This window comes from Macaca nemestrina, chromosome 1 (assembly GCF_043159975.1).
Source record: "Macaca nemestrina isolate mMacNem1 chromosome 1, mMacNem.hap1, whole genome shotgun sequence".
In the NCBI taxonomy this organism is placed as follows: domain Eukaryota; kingdom Metazoa; phylum Chordata; class Mammalia; order Primates; family Cercopithecidae; genus Macaca; species Macaca nemestrina.
In genome coordinates, this window is record NC_092125.1 from 148,679,819 (window position 1) to 148,698,399 (window position 18,581).

The 18,581-nt window shown below is 44.3% G+C and overlaps 1 protein-coding gene across 8 annotated transcripts in view; it reads left to right on the top strand.

The window, feature by feature from the left end:
• The window catches only part of LOC105482759 (lysophosphatidic acid receptor 3), a 107,146-nt gene that overhangs the window by 21,560 nt on the left and 67,005 nt on the right, over positions 1-18,581 (top strand). The window contains exon 3 of one of the 8 annotated variants that reach the window (XM_071088821.1): positions 1,385-1,485. The exons of 2 other annotated variants lie outside the window; for them this stretch is intronic. Coding sequence is in view for 3 of the 6 variants with exons in the window: in XM_071088611.1 (XP_070944712.1) it covers positions 1,246-1,485 (240 nt within the window). In the remaining 3 variants the exon portion in view is untranslated. Of the gene's footprint in view, positions 1-706; positions 1,486-2,053; positions 2,258-4,943; positions 5,218-10,387; positions 10,802-18,581 lie in introns of those variants that run through there. 5 more of the 8 variants (XM_071088611.1, XM_071088582.1, XM_011743060.2 and 2 more) reach the window with 5 other exon arrangements.

Consider the following 18,581-nt stretch of genomic DNA (forward strand, 5'->3'; position numbering starts at 1 on the left):
TGTAGGAGGTTCTGCTGGATAGTCCCTGGGCTACCTTCTAAAAAGTAGGATTTGGGGGCCACATCTTTCTTTTTAGTTGTCCTTTGCCTCTTGTCTTTTCTTTCCTGCTTCTGCCCATAGGTATCTTTTTATTTTTATTTTTATTTTTTTTTTAAATTTTAATCACTGCTTTTCCTCTCTGAATCTGTTTCTCTGTGTCACCTTCTGGTCTTCCCCTCACATCTGACCCACATTTGTTTAAAACCATCTAGCTGGAAAGTCTCTTTCCTTTTGCAACACAGCTCCCCATGCCCTCTTCACTTTCCTCCTTTTTTAAGGATTCAGATTGAACTCTGTGGGATTGCTGTTCTGCTTTGCAATTACCTCAAGTTCAGGAAGTTCCCAAGGTACAACATAATGCAACATAATGTGTTTCCAAAGTGCCTTTGTTAGTAAGTTGTTTGGATTCAGAACAGATTTTCCCAGCACAAGAAGGCTCTTAGTGGTGTTTACAGTCTAGCCTACAACATCTTACTCAACATACTACACATTTGTTGCATCAAGTATTCACTAAATGCTGGTTGTTGAGTATTTCGGTGTTTTCCAGGTTGCCCTTCAGCACTGTTTGAGCTGAGCTGTTTACTCCCTTGACCGAGCTCTTTCTTTTTTTTTTTTTTTTTTTGAGACGGAGTCTTGCTCTGTCGCCCAGGCTGGAGTGCAGTGGCACGGTCTTGGCTCACTGCAACCTCCGCCTCCCAGGTTCAAGAGATTCTCCTGCCTCAGCCTCCACAGTAGCTGGGATTACAGGCGTGTGCCACCACGCCCGGCTAACTTTTTGTATTTTTAGTAGAGACGGGTTTTCACCATGTTTGCTACTGAGCTATTTTTATTGTGTGCAAGGCTTCTGCTTGTTCTGGTAAACACATGATCTTTCCTTAGCCCTAGCTTCACAAGTTGTACTTCTCTCTACACAGTTCAACTGCAAGACACCGCAATAATTTTCTGAACACTCAGATGAAATAATACTTTTCACATACTGATGAAAATTTAGCCGTAGCCCTGGGGAGGTTTGAGGCACACTAGGCTATTATGGTCTACAGGATGAGACCCACTGAGTAAGGGATGTCACCTTATTAAAACATCCTCTGCAGAGAGAACAGAATCTCTTTGATGGTAGGGGGCAGATTATCTAACAGGTTGTTTGCAAGGATGAGGTTCCTAGCTGGCACACAGAACGGCCCAGTATTAATGTTGAATGCAAGATGAATGAATGAACGGATGGATGGAGGGCAAAGGGTCACAGGAAGACATGTGGGCACACAACTCTCATTGCTTCACAAGGGCTTGAAGCCTGAGTGGGAAGGACTTCACCTCACACAGTATTTCCTTTTTGTAAGGTCACCAGGAAAGCACAACTTTTCTGTGACTTCGTTATTGCTTTGCAGAATTCAGAGAGAACAACGCCTTCAAGACATTTGTTTTACTTTGCATCTTTCTTTACTAAAGGTAGGTCAGTGGTTTTATATCTCAGCTTTGAAAAACAAAGTATCCACAACTATTTGCCCCAGGAGACCAAGAAGCCTCTTACAAGAACCTTAAATATTTTTGGTTGCTTCTGGGGGCTGTCCGCACCCTCGGGTAGCTTTGGGGTTGAGTTTTCCAGCGTTAGGTCGGGTTTGGAGTAGAGCCTGCCTCCCACGGGTGGTGGGTGTGGGCTGCACTTCCCGCAACCACTTCAAACAGATCTCTGAGGCCAGAGGGACAGAGGGACTGCGTTCTAATACAGAGCTCCGAGGTATGGCTCCGTGAGGCTTGTGGGTACTAGCGGTCCTTTAGTGGGCGCCTTTCCCCATCGGGGCCGACCACCCACCTGGGGACTATCCCAGGCAGGTACGCATCTGCAAGAGCGCTGCCCTTTGCGCGCAGCTCGCGGCCTTGCCGGTTGGGGGCGCTCTCCCGTGGGAACGTCGGACTCAATGGGCGGGCCAGGACAAGGCGGGCCAGGACAGGGCGGGCCAGGACAGGGCGGGGCAGGGCGGGGCCGCTACCCCTCGGTCCCTCCCCCGCACTGCCAAACTTGCCTACGGCTCTGGGCGCGCCGCTGCGGTAGCTGGAGAGGAGGGGTTCCGTCGCCCACCCGCCCGCCGCGTCCTTGGCTGCTTGTCCGCACCTAGCTGGAGCCCGGCGCCCGGTCGCCCCGTCGCGCTCGGCCCCGAGGGCATGCGGCAGCTGCAGGAGCCCCCGCTCCCTGGCTCGGCGGCGCGGGTGAACGTGAGCGGTGAGTGAGGGTCAGGGAGCGGGAAGGGTACCCTGAGCCGCTGTCATCCGGGCGCGCGTCGTGGGGAGGCCGGGGCGCAGGGCCGCCCGCGGGGCCCCAGTCGGCGGCTTTTCGGGGTTGCCTGGCTTGCAAGCCTGGGCTCCAGACCCACTACAAACCTCTGGGACAGGACTGTCCCGGCGGGTGTATGGCACAACTCGCTTTTTTCCCACCTTTTTCCCCGCTAGGAGCAAAAAGCAATCTAGATGCAAAACCGGCGTTGCGTCCGCTGCTGAGGGCTGGCGGGCTGGGCGCAGCGGCGGGGAGAGCACGGCACAGGTTGCCTCTGCCTTTGCACGTGTGGTTCTTTCTAAACCCAGTCTCACTGCTGTCGATGGTAATTAGGAAGCTGAGGTTCTCTCGTGAAGCCTAGGGATATAACATTTCTCAGCCTCCAGTTACATCTGGTACTGTGGTGTGTCAGTTGGGGAACAGCTTGAACCATGTGCAGGCTTCTAAAGATTCGGGAACTAGTAACTAGCAACACTGTCGGGGTGGGTATGCCCCCTCACCACCATGAGACAAAAGTGCTTTTGTTCTGTAGCAGAGTTACTTTATTGCTTTCCGTCAACAAGTTGCAGCTACACAAAATTGCTTAGAAATTCCTAACGCGTGTAATTTGAGGAGTGACTGTGAATATTGGAAACAATTTAGTCTTATTAAGGTAATCATTAAAATAGCCCTGAAAAGCATTTGTAGGTCAGTATTCATTTGTTTATTTATTTATTTTTGAAACAGTCTCGCACTATCTTCTGGGCTGGAGTGCAGTGGCGCGATCTCGGCCTACTGCAACCTCCACCTCCCAGGTTCGAGCGATTCTTCTTCCTTAGCCTCCCGAGTAGCTGGAATTGCAGGCACCCACCACCACGCCAGGCTAACTTTTTGTATTTTTAGTAGAGATGGAATTTCACTGTGTTTACCAGGCTGATCTCGAATGCTTGACCTCGTGATCCGCCCGCCTCGGCCTCCCAAAGTGTTGGGATTACAGGCGTGAGCCACCGCGCGCAGCCACGTCATTTTTTTAAAACTGAGTTATTTCCATAAAATGTTTTCCCCGTAATTTGTTACTGTCATTACAACGCTTTTCTTCCTCCTGCTTTTCCTCCAAAAGTAGCATTACCTGGTCTTGAGATGTCATTTAGAAATAAAGGGCCTTCTCACGGTTCCGACTTAGTCTGTATCAGAGAATAAAGTAAATGTCAATTACAGACAGTCTCCTCTTTACAAATTTCATGTACCGCACAACGTTTCATTAATGCATGGACTTTTGTATTGCTAAGAAGAGTTGTTGGGTTTTCCAGCGATCCAGCAACAGTTGCTAACCCTGCTTCCCATGGACAGTGGATCCGATATTGTTTAGTGGTCTGAGTCCAGTAAACAGAGTTTTCCTCTTTTGGGGACAGAAGCGATACAGTTAGAAACACACACCTTGGCTCTGTTAATCCCAAGCTTGTCTAAACAAACTGGACTGTTTTAAAAAGACTAGCAAGCAAACCCTGCCAGTGAGAGTTGTGTACTTGAGATAAGCTTCCAGAGTTGTCTTTTGTGCCTGTGCCTTGAGACGGCAAGGACCTAGTTATCCTGTGGAGATCTGGACATCTAGCCATTTGGACAACATTTATATTGATTGTCACTACCATATAACTAGGAAAATAGGTCACTTTGGCAAAAATTTTTTCTCTTTAGAATTCAAAATTTTGAGGTTTTGATTTAATTATATATGACACTCCTCTTGTCTAAGCATTTCAAATGCAGTTATCAACTACTACTCTTTTTTTTTTTTTATCAGATCAGATCTATTTTAGATATCTTGCTGTTCTGCAAGATATTTGTTAGAACAGGCCTGCATATGTTTTCTGTGAATGGAGACTGAATTGAAACATTTAAGTATGAGATTATTTTTCATGTGTGTTCGCTGGAATCTATTTGAGAAACTACAACATGTTAGCTGTCCATCTCATTTTTCAAAAACACACATGCACAGTGGAAAAAATGCACACACAGCATTGTAGCCAGGCAGCACCCAGACACACACTGTCAACATCACTTGTACACACATGCCTAAGGCTGGCTGCTTCTCCTCCAAGTTTCTCAGCCTGCTGCTGAGGAGCAGCAGCGCACAATAACTTAAGACCAGCCTCTTATTTCTTTGGGCTGGGGCAAGGGGAATCACTGTAACTCAAATGGGAATTACTATAACTCAGATTATCCATTAGCCATTCTCCTTGGAGTATACATTAGTTCAAATGCTTTCTGGCCTGTGATTATACCCAACAGAGTGGTTAAGTCTGATTGCAAGCTTCTAAATGACAGAGACCAAGCCCAAGGCATTGTTAATGTGGTGTAAAGGGAAGACCAAGGCTTTGCAGTCAGACCAGCTTTTGTTCCAGTCCAGGCTTTGTGACCTTGGGCACATAGTTTCACCTCTCTAAGCCTTAATTTCCTCATCTGTAAAAATGAAGATTATATCCATCTCCCAAGATTAAAAGAGAAAGCACTGAGCATGGTCTCTCATATACAGGAAGTACTCCTTAAATGCTGGTTGCCCTCTTTTCGTCCTAGATAAAAATTTAAGTATTATGCTTGTGTAAACATGTGTGCAAATGTATATTCTGGTAAAAGTGCAAAGATAGATTTCTAAGCCTTAGGTGACTTAGAGATGTTATACACACTTTTCTTACTTGCTTTCTCTTTTCCTGGCCATGGTCCTTTTGCTCCTCCCTTTGTCATTCCTCCTGCAGGTACTGAGAGCCTCCCCCTTTCCGGCCTTGATGATCCTTTGTTCCTCATCCTGGATTCTGTATTTGTGGAGGAGTCACCCGGAACTCAGTCCTGCTATGGATGGCAGAGGTGGTGGTGGGGCTGGGGAGCTGTCTGCATAAGTGCAGAGACTTTGTGCCTTTACAAACGGTGGACTAGAGGTACTTGGAGTCCAGGGTTCTGTGTTTGAATCCTGGTCTCACTTTTGTGAGTTCTTGTGACCCTGAATAGATTGTCATCTTTGAATAAGTTTTTTTCATTTATATAATGGGGATAATAATTACTTTTCTACCTGTCTGCATGGGTTGTTGTTGGGTTCCATTAACTTATGTATGTGAAAGAGCTTTGTACCCTGTGAAGAGCATATAAATGTTGGAAATAAAGAGGCAGAGCATTCAGATGTGGGCCGCCCCAGGCAGGCCCACTCAGCTCTGGCTATTGGGGTTGGCAGTATCTCCACGAGCGTGTTTTGAGTGCTAAGGAGGCACTGCTGCAGTTCCTCCATATTTCTCTCTCCTGTCCTCTGACATCATACTGGACTTTGAGGAGGAAATAGCATCAAAGGTTGAGAAACTGCTCTGTGGGGAATATGACAGGAAGATAAATTTCAGGGCTGAGGTTACCTAATACTACATGATCGAAGGCATAGGAAAAGTTCCAAAGAAACTTTAATTTCATGTTGGAATTACCTGTACTGTCTGCGCATCTCAGTTTTTAGTGGACAAACACAAACAGCTGGCCACCTACCCCACAGGTCGGGAGGAGAGTGCTGATGGCAATGTTGGACAATGTACAGGGTCCACCTATACCATCCTCACTCGCCTGTGCCTTCAGGCTGACTTGGGTGTCTTGTTTACTCTGCAAAGTTCTAAACTGACCCAAGGCAGTGCCCCCCACCCCCAAATTAAGCTAATGATTTAATTCAGTCTGAAATATATTTGTTGCTCTCTACCTGTCCAGGCAAGCCGGTGGGGGGACGGAGGGGGTTAGTACCCATTGAGAGGAAGGTTCTGACATCCTGGGTTGTACCCAAGCCCCTCTTCATCACCCCCAGTCTTGTCCTCCTCTTTATTCCTCTTCCTTGGCTTGCCTCTTGTCCTGTCTGTCTATAGCGTTGAACTCCTCCCTTGCCTATGACCCCTGATACTGCCCTACTCTCATGATCCTGTCATCCCTTTTCAGATGTGAATCATTTGTATACCTCAGACTGGGCCAGACTGGGTGTCACTCTGGAAAGCAACCTGCCCAGCGCAGCCTGCCCCACCCCTTCCTGAGGATGTTCATCAGCCCCCCTAATTACTCATCAGCTCGTCCTGTGTCTGCATTGTTCCCTGGGACATTAAGCTGGAGCTTCTACTAGCCCTGGCCTTGACTAACCTATATGCAGATTGACCAGGATGTTATCAAGGGATGGCTTGGCAGGTGGCAGGGCTGGGTTGGAGGGCACATTAGCCCCTCCATAAGCACACTAGTTTGTCCAAAGGCCTTCCAAGCAAACATGCAGTCTAAATAAAAGCAGTGTACTTGCTTTATAAATGCAGCTTTAAGGCAAGCCCCTGGTCTCCTCTTTTAAGCCAAGCTGTGCCGAAGCACATCCTCTGTAGAAATTCTGGAGCTGCCCCCAGACAGACTCAGACCATGTAATTCAAAGATGGGCAGTGGAGTCTGTCAGCAGCATTCACTCCCCAAGGAGGTAGAAAGCCAGAGTTAAGGCTCAGAGCCATTGGCAGTGACTAGTTATAGAACACCAAAGCAAGGGATCAGATATAGAGTTTATTGGGAACACATCAGTGAATCATTTACCTCCTGCCCTGCTTGATTTTTAATAAGTCATTTCTTTGAATGGGGGTAAGGAAGGCCTTTCTCTGGACCAAAACTATCACATGGGTCTGGTGAAGAGAAAATAAGTAGTATAATCTTCTTCTATATCTCCATGGCATTAGGATTGAAGTCTCAATCTCTCCCTCTCTCTCCCTCCCTCCTTCTCTCTGTCTCTGCCTCTCTCTCTCTATATATATACACATATATAGACGTATATATGTGTATACATATGTATATATGTGTATTATATATACATTATATATATTATATTATATGTGTAATATACATCAGTCTTTATTCTGAGAGGAAGTCATAGACGTTATTCTCCATCACTCTTAAAAACACTCCAGCATAGGCTGGGTGCGGTGGCTCACGCCTGTAATCCCAGCACTTTGGGAGGCCGAAGCGGGTGGATCACGAGGTCAGGAGATCGAGACCATCCTGGCTAACACGGTGAAACCCCGTCTCTACTAAAAATATAAAAAAATTAGCCGGGCATGGTGGTGGGCGCCTGTAGTCCCAGCTACTTGGGAGGCTGAGGCAGGAGAATGGCATGAACCCGGGAGGTGGAGCTTGCAGTGAGCCGAGATCGTGCCACTGCACTCCAGCCTGGGCGACAAAGCAAGACTCCGTCTCAAAAAAAAAAAAAACAAAAAAACAAAAAACACACTCCAGCATTAAAAAAAAAAAAGAAAAAAGAGCAAGCACTCTGTCCTCCTATATAACCAGCATACACCCATCAAATCAGAAAGTGGACATTGGTACAAAACACTAGCATCCAATCCACAGAGCCCATTCCTGTCTCATCAGTTATTCCCCAAATGTTTCGTCTACCTGTCTGATCTAGAATTCATGTTACATGTAGTTACCATGTCTCTTCTGGAATGGTTCCTCAGACTTTCCCTGTTCCTAAAGTGCTTGTAGTTGTATAGATCCTACATGCTGTAGGATGACTCCCAACCTGGGTGTATTGGGTATTTCTTCACAACCTGACTGAGGCCATGTGTTCTTGGCAGGAATCCTTCAGAAATGAAACTTGGCTCTTCTTAGCTTCTCACAACAGAAGGCACATGGTGCCAACCCATCCCACCACTGGGATATTGACCTCAATCACCTGGTTATGTTGGTGTCCGCCAGATTTCTCCACCTTAAATTTTTCCTTTGAAATGTATTGGTATTTGTGGGGAAGTATTCTAAGGTTATGCAAATAGTCTGTTCCTCGTTAAACCTCTACCTACAGACTTACCATATATTGATGATGTCTGCCTGAATCAGCCACTTCTATGAATGTTGCCAAATGGTGATTCTTTTTTTTTTTTTTTTTTTAAGACAAGGTCTCACTCTGTTGCCTAGGCTGGGGTGCAGTGGCATGATCTTGGCTCACTGCAGCCTCAACCTCCTGGGCTCTAGTGATCCTCCTGCCTCAGCCCCCCAAGTTGATGGAACTACAGGTGCACACCACCACACCTGGCTTTTTTTTTTTTTTTTTTTTGTATTTTTTGTAGAGATGGGGTTCACCATGGTTCCCAAGCTGGTCTCGAACTCCTGAGCTCAAGTAGTCTGCCTGCCTTGGCCTCCCAAAGTGCTGGGAGAGAGTGAGAGCCCCCACTCTCAGCCTCAAATGGCGATTCTTTATTGCCATCACTCTTTCTACGTTTGTGAGTTGGCATTCTACTATAAGGAAGAACTTCCTTTTTCTGTCATGTTTTTATTAAGAAGTGTTCATGGATTCCTTATGTATTCAATAAGCTGAAGTCTCCCGATTGTTTTTTATTTTAATGCTCAAGTTGTGCTCAGTTTGGCCAGTGGGGACCCCTTGGAGCCGGCTCCTGTGTCCTTTTAACACATCCCTGTCATTCATTGAGCATTTCATTATTTTCTGGCTCCACCAGATGACCTGGGCTCATCCTGTACTTTCCTTGACCTAGTTAGGCCTCCCTTTTAGTAGAGAATGGTACTTTTGTCTTATTTATATTTTATATATTTAAGGCATACAACATGATATTTTCATGTATTTATCTTGATAAACATAGATATAATGAAGTGATTACTACAGTTAAGCAAATTGACATGCCCATCATCTCATATAGTTACCTTTCTTGTGTTTGTGATAAGAGTACTTAAAATCTACTCTCTTGGCAAATTAGCTGAATACAACATTTGTAATTTTAATTTTTTTATAGACAGAGTCTTGCTCTGTCCTACAGGCTGGAGTGCAGTGGCGTGATCATAGCTCTCTGTTGCCTCGGCTGGAGCAGTCCTCCTGCCTCAGCCTCCCAAGTAGCTAGGACTCCAGGTGCTCACCACCATTCCCAGCTAATTTAAAAATGTTTTTTAGAGAAGGGATCTTGCTGTGTTGCCCAGGCTGGCCTTCAACTCCAGCCTCGAATCATCCTCCTGCCTTGGCATCCCAAGTGCTGGGATTACAGGTGTGAGCTACCACACTCGGCCTCAATACAGTATTAGTAACTGTAGTCCTTGTGTTTTACATTAGTGGAAGCAGGGAAAAAGGGAAGATGTAGATTAAAAGGTACAAAGTTGCAGTTATGTAGGATGAATAAGTCTTGAGATCTAATATACAATATGAGAATTGTATTTAGATACCAATACATGGAAGGTTGATGTGCCCATTGTTACTGGGGTATTATTGCTTCTAGATCTTTCAGAGGACAGAGCTAGGAAATATATGTGTATATGTGTACACACATTTATAAATTTTTCTATATTAGGCTGTGTATTATAAAATCATGATTCATACTTATACCTACAATTTCAATCTAACACCCAAAGAGCTTTCTGTTCTTCACCCTTTATATATTTGTACATATCTTCTCTGGCAGTTAGAAAACCTGACTCTCATTATCTTCAATATTTTTGCTTATTTGCTTAAAGTAACCAGTCTTCCAAATGTGAAGGTCATCCTGCCTCCTCTGTGCCCACCACCTTTGCCACTGCCTCTTGTCCTTGGCTGCCAGGCCTGCTAGCCTGTGTCTCTATGTAGCTTAATCGTCAGTCGCCAGTCCCTCTAGCTCACAGCTCTGTGTGGCTTCCCAGCCATAGCTCATGCCTCTGTCCTCACCAAAGTCCCCGGCCTCACGTTGCATTCCCAGCTACATGCCGATTGCTCAGTTCTGGGGAAGGAAGAAAAGAGAAGGGAAAGGAAGAGAGAAGATAGGAATGGAAGGAAAGCAAAGATAGGAATAGTGTATATATTTTAAACTCTTTTATTATACATTGCCAAATTGCCTTCCCCCAAAGTTCTATTGGTTTACATTCTCACCAACATGTTATGAGGGTACTATTTTCCCCACATTCTTGCCAATACTGAGTAATAGCCACTTGTTTAAATGTTGTCAATCTGATAGCACTCCACTTTTAGCTCTGTTACAGCTCTGCCACACTTAACCCTGTATTATATGTCTCATCTCACCCTCTAGGTCAGGATTTCTCAACCTTAGAACTACTGACATTTTGGACTGGATACGTCTCTATTATGGAGAGCTGGCCTGTGCATTGTAGCATGTGCAGCAGCATTCCTGGCCTCTGCCTAGTAGATGCCAATAGTACCCACCCCCCAAAGTCATAACTAATGCAGATGTCTCCAGATATTGCCAGGAATCCCTGGGAGGTTGAGAGGATTGGCCCTGGCTGCTCTAGATAATGAGTTTCCTGGGGGAATTCTGCATCTTTATACATGTCTTCATGCACCTCTGTCTTTGACTTACATATGGTGAGCAGTGAGGGAACGTTAGCTGGACAGGGATGAGGGGAATAAAAGGTTAGGTAGAATCCACTACAACAGGACCAGTGGAACTTGTTCATTGCAAGTATGCAACTCTCCACAAATGCAAATTCCAGGAACATCCAACAGAGGGAAGTGAAGAGGAATGTCAGCAAGGTTAACTTTCCATGGATTGCTATCAGGTGATTACTTGTCTTTCTGAGTTCATTTTCGCCCCTGTTTCGTATAGACAATGAGGTCTGTGTCCTATTTCAGCTGATGTACTCTATTTTGCTGAGGGGGAGAGTAGAATGCTTTAGGAGAAGGTGTTAATTAACGTCATTTAACGTTGTAGAGGTAAACTGAGTTTCTTTAGAGCTTTCTCTGAAGCAGGCAAACTGACTAATGGTTGCTAATTTCTGTGATGTATTTAGAGTTTTACTCTGATATTTTCATTTGATTATATGGAATTTCCTCCATAAACGCTTATCAAAAATTCTAAGGAGAGATGTGCTTCAAGATTTTTATTGACATTTACCACAGTCATTATGTTAGAAATGCAAAATGCTTGTTCCCCAGTGCCACAAAGAAATAGCACTTGAACATAAATTTAATTCTCTTAGCAAGGCAATTTTTACTTTCTGCAGAAAGGGTACACTCACCAGCAGTCTTGCCATAAGAGTACACCGAACAAAGAAAAAGCAGACATATTTATTCCTTACACATTTGGGTTGTCCTCACTGCTGTGTCCTGCCTGCATCCATTGGCTAGAGCTGAACCTCACAGTCTAAGCCGATACCCGATTTGCTAACAACCTAAAACTTTTTTAAATAGGTAAAGGCAAGGGAGAGCAAAGGAAAAGAGGAAGTTGCTTATGAAAGATTTAAAGAAGTAATAACATTTCCAAATAAGAAAGGGGCATAGGCTGTGAGCTGGAACATGCCTGTGAGCATGTCCAACAGCTACATAGGACAGGGCTTAACAAAGAGTTATTAACACAAAGCAAGGAGGCTTGAAGAAAGTTTTTAAAAGAAACTATTATTTCTAACATTTATGATTTATTCTTTAACAAGAAGGGAAACTTTGAAAGGAAACTTTATACTTTCTGCAATTGTATTTCTTCTAGTTTCAGTAAATGTTTGCAAAAGGCATTAATGTTGTTATGGAGAACAAATCTACATCTTTCGTTTCTCTGGGGGTCAGGTGACAGAGGCTTTGCTTCCAAAAAGAGGCTCCAATGGTCAGTATTGTTTAAAAAAAAAAAAAAAAAAAAAAGCCCTGGGCCAGAAGGATGAGAGCTGGTCAGGGTGAATCAGTCGCCGATTTCTAGATTTCTTCTCTGTTAAATGGAGAATGCGTTCACTGGTATATCAGTGAATGTGTTTTGATGGATTACTCCAAGATCCTGATGGAGTGGTTGAGAGGAAGTGTGGTAATATAGTAAGAATGTTAAACATTAGGTTTTCAACCCAGCTGGCTAAACCCCACTTTCCTGATTGTACATATTCATCTGGGACTCTGGGACTAAAAGATAGTGAAAAACACCAGCTAGTGACTCTGTGGTAGAGGAGAGAAGACTTTGGCTTTGGGGTGTTATTGTGGTGACCCACCCATTGTGACGGAAAGGATTCTTCCTGTGATCTCCCCTTCCCAGTATTCTCTCTTGGGGTCCCTTTTCCCCAACCTTTTGGGAATAAGCTCACCCTGGAGCTCAGTGGACTTTCTCTGACTCCTCTAGACCTTGGAGTGGACTGGGGCTTTCCATTTGCTATGTCATTCACTTTGTCCTAATAATCTGACAAGTTAGATCTTGTCTTTCTTTTACAAAAAAGGAAATTGAGGCTCCATTTTTCAGGTCCCACTGATAATAACAATAATTAAATTAGAACTGTTTGTTAGGGGCTATTCCAAGCACCTTCTTTAAATCTCCTAATAGCCTTAGGAAGAAGTTATTGTCCCCGTTTTGTAGATGAGGAAATTAAGATAGAGAAGATAACTAACTTATTGGTAAGCAAGGCTTTAAAGTCAGGCTGGCTGGCTCCAGGGCCATGCCCTTTTGCATGTGAATATCCACTTTTCTCTAGCACTATTTTTTTTTATTATTATTATACTTTAAGTTCTAGGGGACATGTGCACAACGTGCAGGTTTGTTATATATGCATAGCACCATTTGTCGAAGAGACTATCTTTTCTCCATTGTAAATTCTTGGCGCTCTTGTCGAAGATCGGTTGATTATGCATGTGTGGGTTTATTTTTGGGCTCTGTAGTCTTTTCCATTGGTCTATATGTCAGACTTTATGCCAGTACCATACTACCGTACATAGCTTTGTAGTATGCTTTAAAATCAGGAAGTGTGAGGCCTCCAGCTTTGTTCTTCTTTCTTATGATTGTTTTAGCTATTCAGGGACCTTTGTGGTTCCAGATGAATTTTAGGATTTTTTTTTATATTTCTGTAAAAAATGTCATTCTGATTTTTATAGGGATTGCATTGAATCTATAGAATGCTTTGGGTAGTATGGACATTTTCACATTATTGAGTCTTCTAATTCATGAACATGAAATGTATTTACCTTTATTTGTGTCTTTAAAAATTTCCTTATCAGTGTTTTATAGTTTTCAGTGTATAAGTCTTTTGCCCTTCTGAATAAGTTTATTTCTCAGAGTTTTATTCTTTTTAATGCTATTGTGAATTGGATTGTTTTCATAATTTCCTTTTTTGGATTGTTTGTTGTTAGCGCATAGAAATAAATGCAACTGATTTTTGTATGTGCATTTTATGTCCTGCAACTTTACTGAATTAGTTTATTAGATCTAGTGGATGTTTTGGTAGAGTCTTTGGTGATTTCTTCATATAAGATCATGTTGTCGATGAACAGAGATAATTTTACTTCTTCCTTTCCAATCTGTATGACTTCTATTTATTTTTCTTGCCGAATTGCTCTGGCTGGGACTTCCAATACTGTGTCAAATAGAAGTGGTAAGAGTGGGCATCCTTGCCTTGTTCCTCATCTTGGAGCAAAAGCTTTCAGGTTTTCACTGTTGAGTATATTGTTAGCTGTGGGGGCCATGCTCTTTAAATACTCCGCTCACCTGCTTATCTACTAGTGTTTGGACCTAAATCCTGTGTTCTGCTGCACTGCATTGCTCTCCTCTCCTCGCCCTCCCCTTCCCCCTTTCCACTCCTGCCTCCCTGCTTTGTTTCCAGCAATAGCAGAGTGAACATGGCGTTGTCTTAAGCTTAGTCGCTGCAGCAATGAGCCCGTATTCAGGCAGGGGGATATTCTTTCTTGGACTATAGTTATTTTAGTGTAGTTACAGGATGACTTTGTCACCATTTCTTGTTAAATTGAGGTGTTAGGCATGAACAGTTAATCTCCCAGAATGCCAGTTGTATGTTTCACTGAATTTTTTAGAAATTTTGAGTTATCTAACCTTGGGAAGTGCTATCTGCCGTTTATTGAGTGCGTCCTATGTACTAAGCATTTCCTTAAGCGCTCTAGAAATAATTGCTTTAATGTAGTCCATCCAGCAATCCTATACAGTTGTCATCATGATTATGCCAGGTTTAGCAAAGTAAAAGGTTCTGGCCAGATCGGCAGCGTGCCAGGTGAGAACCACGGCTAAAAGTGATGTGCCTGCATCTGACCCAGGTCCAGCTGATGCTGAAGCTTTCCCTTCCCTCCCCTCACCGCCCTGCCCCCGCTGTGCCTCCCAGCCTGCCATGCTTTCCTTTAGCGCTCAGGTGACCCCAGAACTCCACAGGTCTGGCTGTCCCTTCTTTAACCTCCATTTTAAATACTCACTCTAAAATGTCCTTTCTGTTCTTTGTTCTGACAAACATCCACTATACAGTGGACGAGTAGAAACAAGAAAACCACAATAAAACCTCCCATTCAGAAGAATTGAAGACATGTAACAGGGGCCTAAAAATGATGAAACCCTGCTGGGCAGGAATGATTAAGACCTCCCTGTCCTGGCAGTGGAGTCAGTTTCGTGGCTGGTCCATGCTTCCGCTCTCTGGGCGGGGCCTCCCAGAAGCCCTGACTTTGTCTTTGTCCCCTGGGAAGTCCTTCCTTGTTCTGTACCCTCTCTAGCCACATCTGAAGGGTGTGGAAAGTGTGTACTCCTTGGGGGAGAATGAACGTGGGCCTTTCCGGGCCAAACTGTGGCTTCCCTGGCACTACAATTCCTTATAAACTTGATAGACTTCTAGTCAGTTCCACAGGTCAGTTACCGCATCCAAATCCCACTCTGGGTCAAGCTCTTAAGCATGACTTATTTTCCAGCTTCTGTGCTTGGCTCATCTCTCTGCCTCTCTTCAGTAGTGTGTATTCTGAGGTCCTCTGAAGGATGGACTTGGGTGGGAAGATGCACCAATACTCTGATCATTACTACAGACCTGCCTGGCATTGTCCCTTGCAACAGTTTACTGAGAGGCCTTTGAGTTAGGCTGAGAGTGGTAATACTATTTTCTGCTCTTTGGACCTACACGTGCAATTGACTTTTCTGATTCTCCAAGGCCCTCCGTTTCTGGACACTGTCCATTCCTTTCCACCTTTGCTTACATACTTGCAAACAAGTCTTGCCTGAGCTCATCTCTTTCTTGTCTAGCTTGCTAAAAGCTGCAAGGAGCAGCCAGAACAAGCTCATGTTCTGTTTCTGTTCAAGCAATTCTCCTGCCTCAGCGTACCAAGTAGCTGACATTACAGGCATGTGCCACCACGCCCAGCTAATTTTGGAAGATGGGGTTTCTCCGTGTTGGTCAGGCTGGTCTCGAACTCCCGACCTCAGACAGTCCTCCCGCCTTGGCCTCCCAAAGTGCTGGGATTACAGGCATGAGCCACCGCGCCCAGCCCATGGTGATGTTTTGATACGTGTATTATATAGTGATCAGATTGATCAGATCAGAGTAATTAAATTGCTATAAACATTTCTGAGTGTTTATTCTGAATTTCCATACTTATTTTCTTCTTGATGGAAACTAGTCCATGGACTACGTGGATTTAGGCTGCCCAAAGGCTTTTCCCTGCTGAGTGTTCAAAGTGGATCACAGGCCTGTTTATGTTCCAACTTGCAGGTAGGGAAAGGAGTACAGAGGAGGGCACCTTCATCGTTTTGGGGCCGACCTGGCAGCAGCATACTTCATTTATGCTCACGTTCCAGTGGCAAGAACCTAGTCACACAGCCACCTTAGCTGCAAGGAGGCTGGAAAACCGAGTGTCCAGTTGGGCATCCTGGTGCCCAGCTTATAAAACCCATTACTCTGTAAGAAAAGGAAAACGTGGGCTGGGCGCAGCGGCTCACACCTGTAATCCCAGCATTTTGGGAGGCTGACGCGGGTGGATCACAAGGCCAGGAGTTTGAGACCATCCTGGCTAACACGGTGAAACCCCGTCTCTATGAAAAATACAAAAAATTAGCCGGGTGTGGTGGCGGGTGCCTGTAGTCCCAGCTACTCGGGAGACTGAGGCAGGAGAATGGCATGAACCCAGGAGGCGGAGCTTGCAGTGAGCCATGATCACGCCACTGCACTGCAGCCTGCGTGACAGAGCAAGACTCCATCTCACAAAAAAAAAAAGAAAAGAAAAAGAAAATGTGATTTAGCAGTGTATCCTGCAGAATATAAAGTGAAATAATAATACATAGAAGTAATTACAAAAGAAGTCACAGGGCAATATGCAATTATGGGCAAATGAGTTAGAACAGCTGTGAGTTTAGTGTCATACCATCCATTGCAGGAACTTCTTAGAAATGGAGCCTGAGGTCCTGCAGCTTCTTTCATGTAGCCTGAGGGTTGAGGCCAGAGGTTAACCATGCAAAGTTCAAGTGAGAAGAGGCTAAGAACCATTCTCAGTGGGAAAGTTCAGAAACCAAATACCTAGGTTTAGAGCCAAGTTTGAATTCACAAAGCTATGTCCAGAGTGATTGGTCAGGAGCAGATTCAAAGGCTGGGAATGCTATAGTAGTCAGGACTTAAATGGGGCCTTAGGGAAAGTGGCTTCAGCAGTCTACCCTGAGCCCAAGAGAAACACCAGAGAGAGGGAGAGCGAAGGGTCCTAGCCAGTGTAGTTTGGACGGAGGCTTTCCAGTTCCAAACCATCCTGCCAACTTGCCAATGCTTTATTACAAACAACCCCGGGGTCCTGAAGTCACCATGATTTTATCCTCTATGTTAAAATCCTGGTGTTTAAAGTTGAAACTTTTTTCCTTATGGTGGCCCCACTATCTTCCAACAGCTGAGCTGAGGTAGGTTGAAAATTCATTTGAGAGTGCATACATGCCGCCCTCATGGTGCCTTTCTTCTTGTTTTAGCTCCAAGGCACACTGGGTTCCTGACATGCAAGTGGTAGCTTAGCATGAAAGAGAGGGCGTGAGAGGTGTCAGGGCTTGTGGTGGTTATTTGGGGTCATCCATATAGAGGAAATAATTTAAGCATTAATATTTTTGGTAGAAGAGAATTTAAAGGGAAAAGAAGAGAGGGCTGAGAACTAAGTCTAGAAGTGTCTACTATTCAAGTCTGGTGGAAGAACCGGAGACAGGAATACTGAGGACATTGGGAAAAACCAAGAGAGGCAAGTCACTGAGGCAGCAGGAGGGGAGTTTGAAGAAGGGAATAACTGTTGTCAACTTCCACAGTGAAACCAAAGAAAAAAAGGCTGTAAACAGAAGATTTAGGAATTATTCAATCAAATTGAATATTTAAAAAAAATTTTATGTCAGATTCTGTTTGTGGTTCAAAAATCAGAGAGACAGAAGGATACCAGCCCTGTTCCTAACAGGGGTTTAGAAGTGAGTTTAGAAGTGAGTTAAGTCAAATATTTAATAAAATATGTTGAATGTCATGTGAGGTCATAAGTATTTCTCAGCCTTTTTTTTTTTTTTTTCAAGAATACCCTATACTTGGCTTACTTTTTCTATATCATCCTAACATTGTTCAACACAATTGTCATCAGGTTTCCAAATCCCCTTATAACCAACTAACTGAAAGTAACCAACTAACTAACACATGGACTAGAGATTTGTTGTGCATCTACTTACTGCATGCCACTGTACTGGACATGAGGGGCACAATCGTGAGTAAGAAACTGTTCTTTTCCTTAAGAAGCTCATGGTCTGGTGATAAAGGCTGACACGCAGGCAGAGAATGTGTATACAGTGCAACATCAGGGGACTCCCCACCCCACCCCATGGCTGAGAGTCTGAATCTAGTAAATAAAAATCCCCTTTAGGAGCATCAATGTAATGTGTAAAAATTCCAGTTGTGAAGATTAGAGAGGTTCCAAAGTTGAGGATTGCCTCTGATCTTCCCCAAGCATGTTTGTATTCAGATTGGGAGGAGCAGATGAAGGAGCAGAGGTTAAGAATGCTACAATGAGATGAGGCTGTGGAATATGGAAGAGCTTATTCCTGAGCCCCCTTCTCTGTGCTCTGAGACCCCAAGCTGCTTTGTCTACTTAGGGACTATGTCTGACTTATGTCCCCAGGGTCTAAAGATCATCTGCTGTGATAGTAGTTCCTCTAAGGCTGCAGGCAACAGAGCTTTTCTGAGAGCAACACTTACCCAGCATCCCCCATGGCTGGCCAGTCACTGGATGGTGTAGGATGAACCATCGTGCACACCCAAGTGCAGCTCTGTAGCTACATTTGCATTGCTTTTGCCTTGCATCTGGCTGCAGCGTCCTCTTGGGCTCAGGTTGTCATTACCTTACCCCTTGCCAGACATCATAAGAAAAGTCTATTGCTTCCTTCTCTGTAGTGTCTAAATTCAAATCTGGCTAATCCTTAGAGTTAAAATGTAAAAAATTAAAATGTAAAAGCATGTATGAAATTTCCATGGTGCACAAGGCCGGAATACAGTTAGAGTTGGAACTGATTCTTATTGACACTGAAGGACATTTGTGAGGGAGACTCCAGTATGCAGTAAACCATGGGTAGATCACTCATTTATTGAATCGCTTACTATCTGCAGAGAAATGTACTAG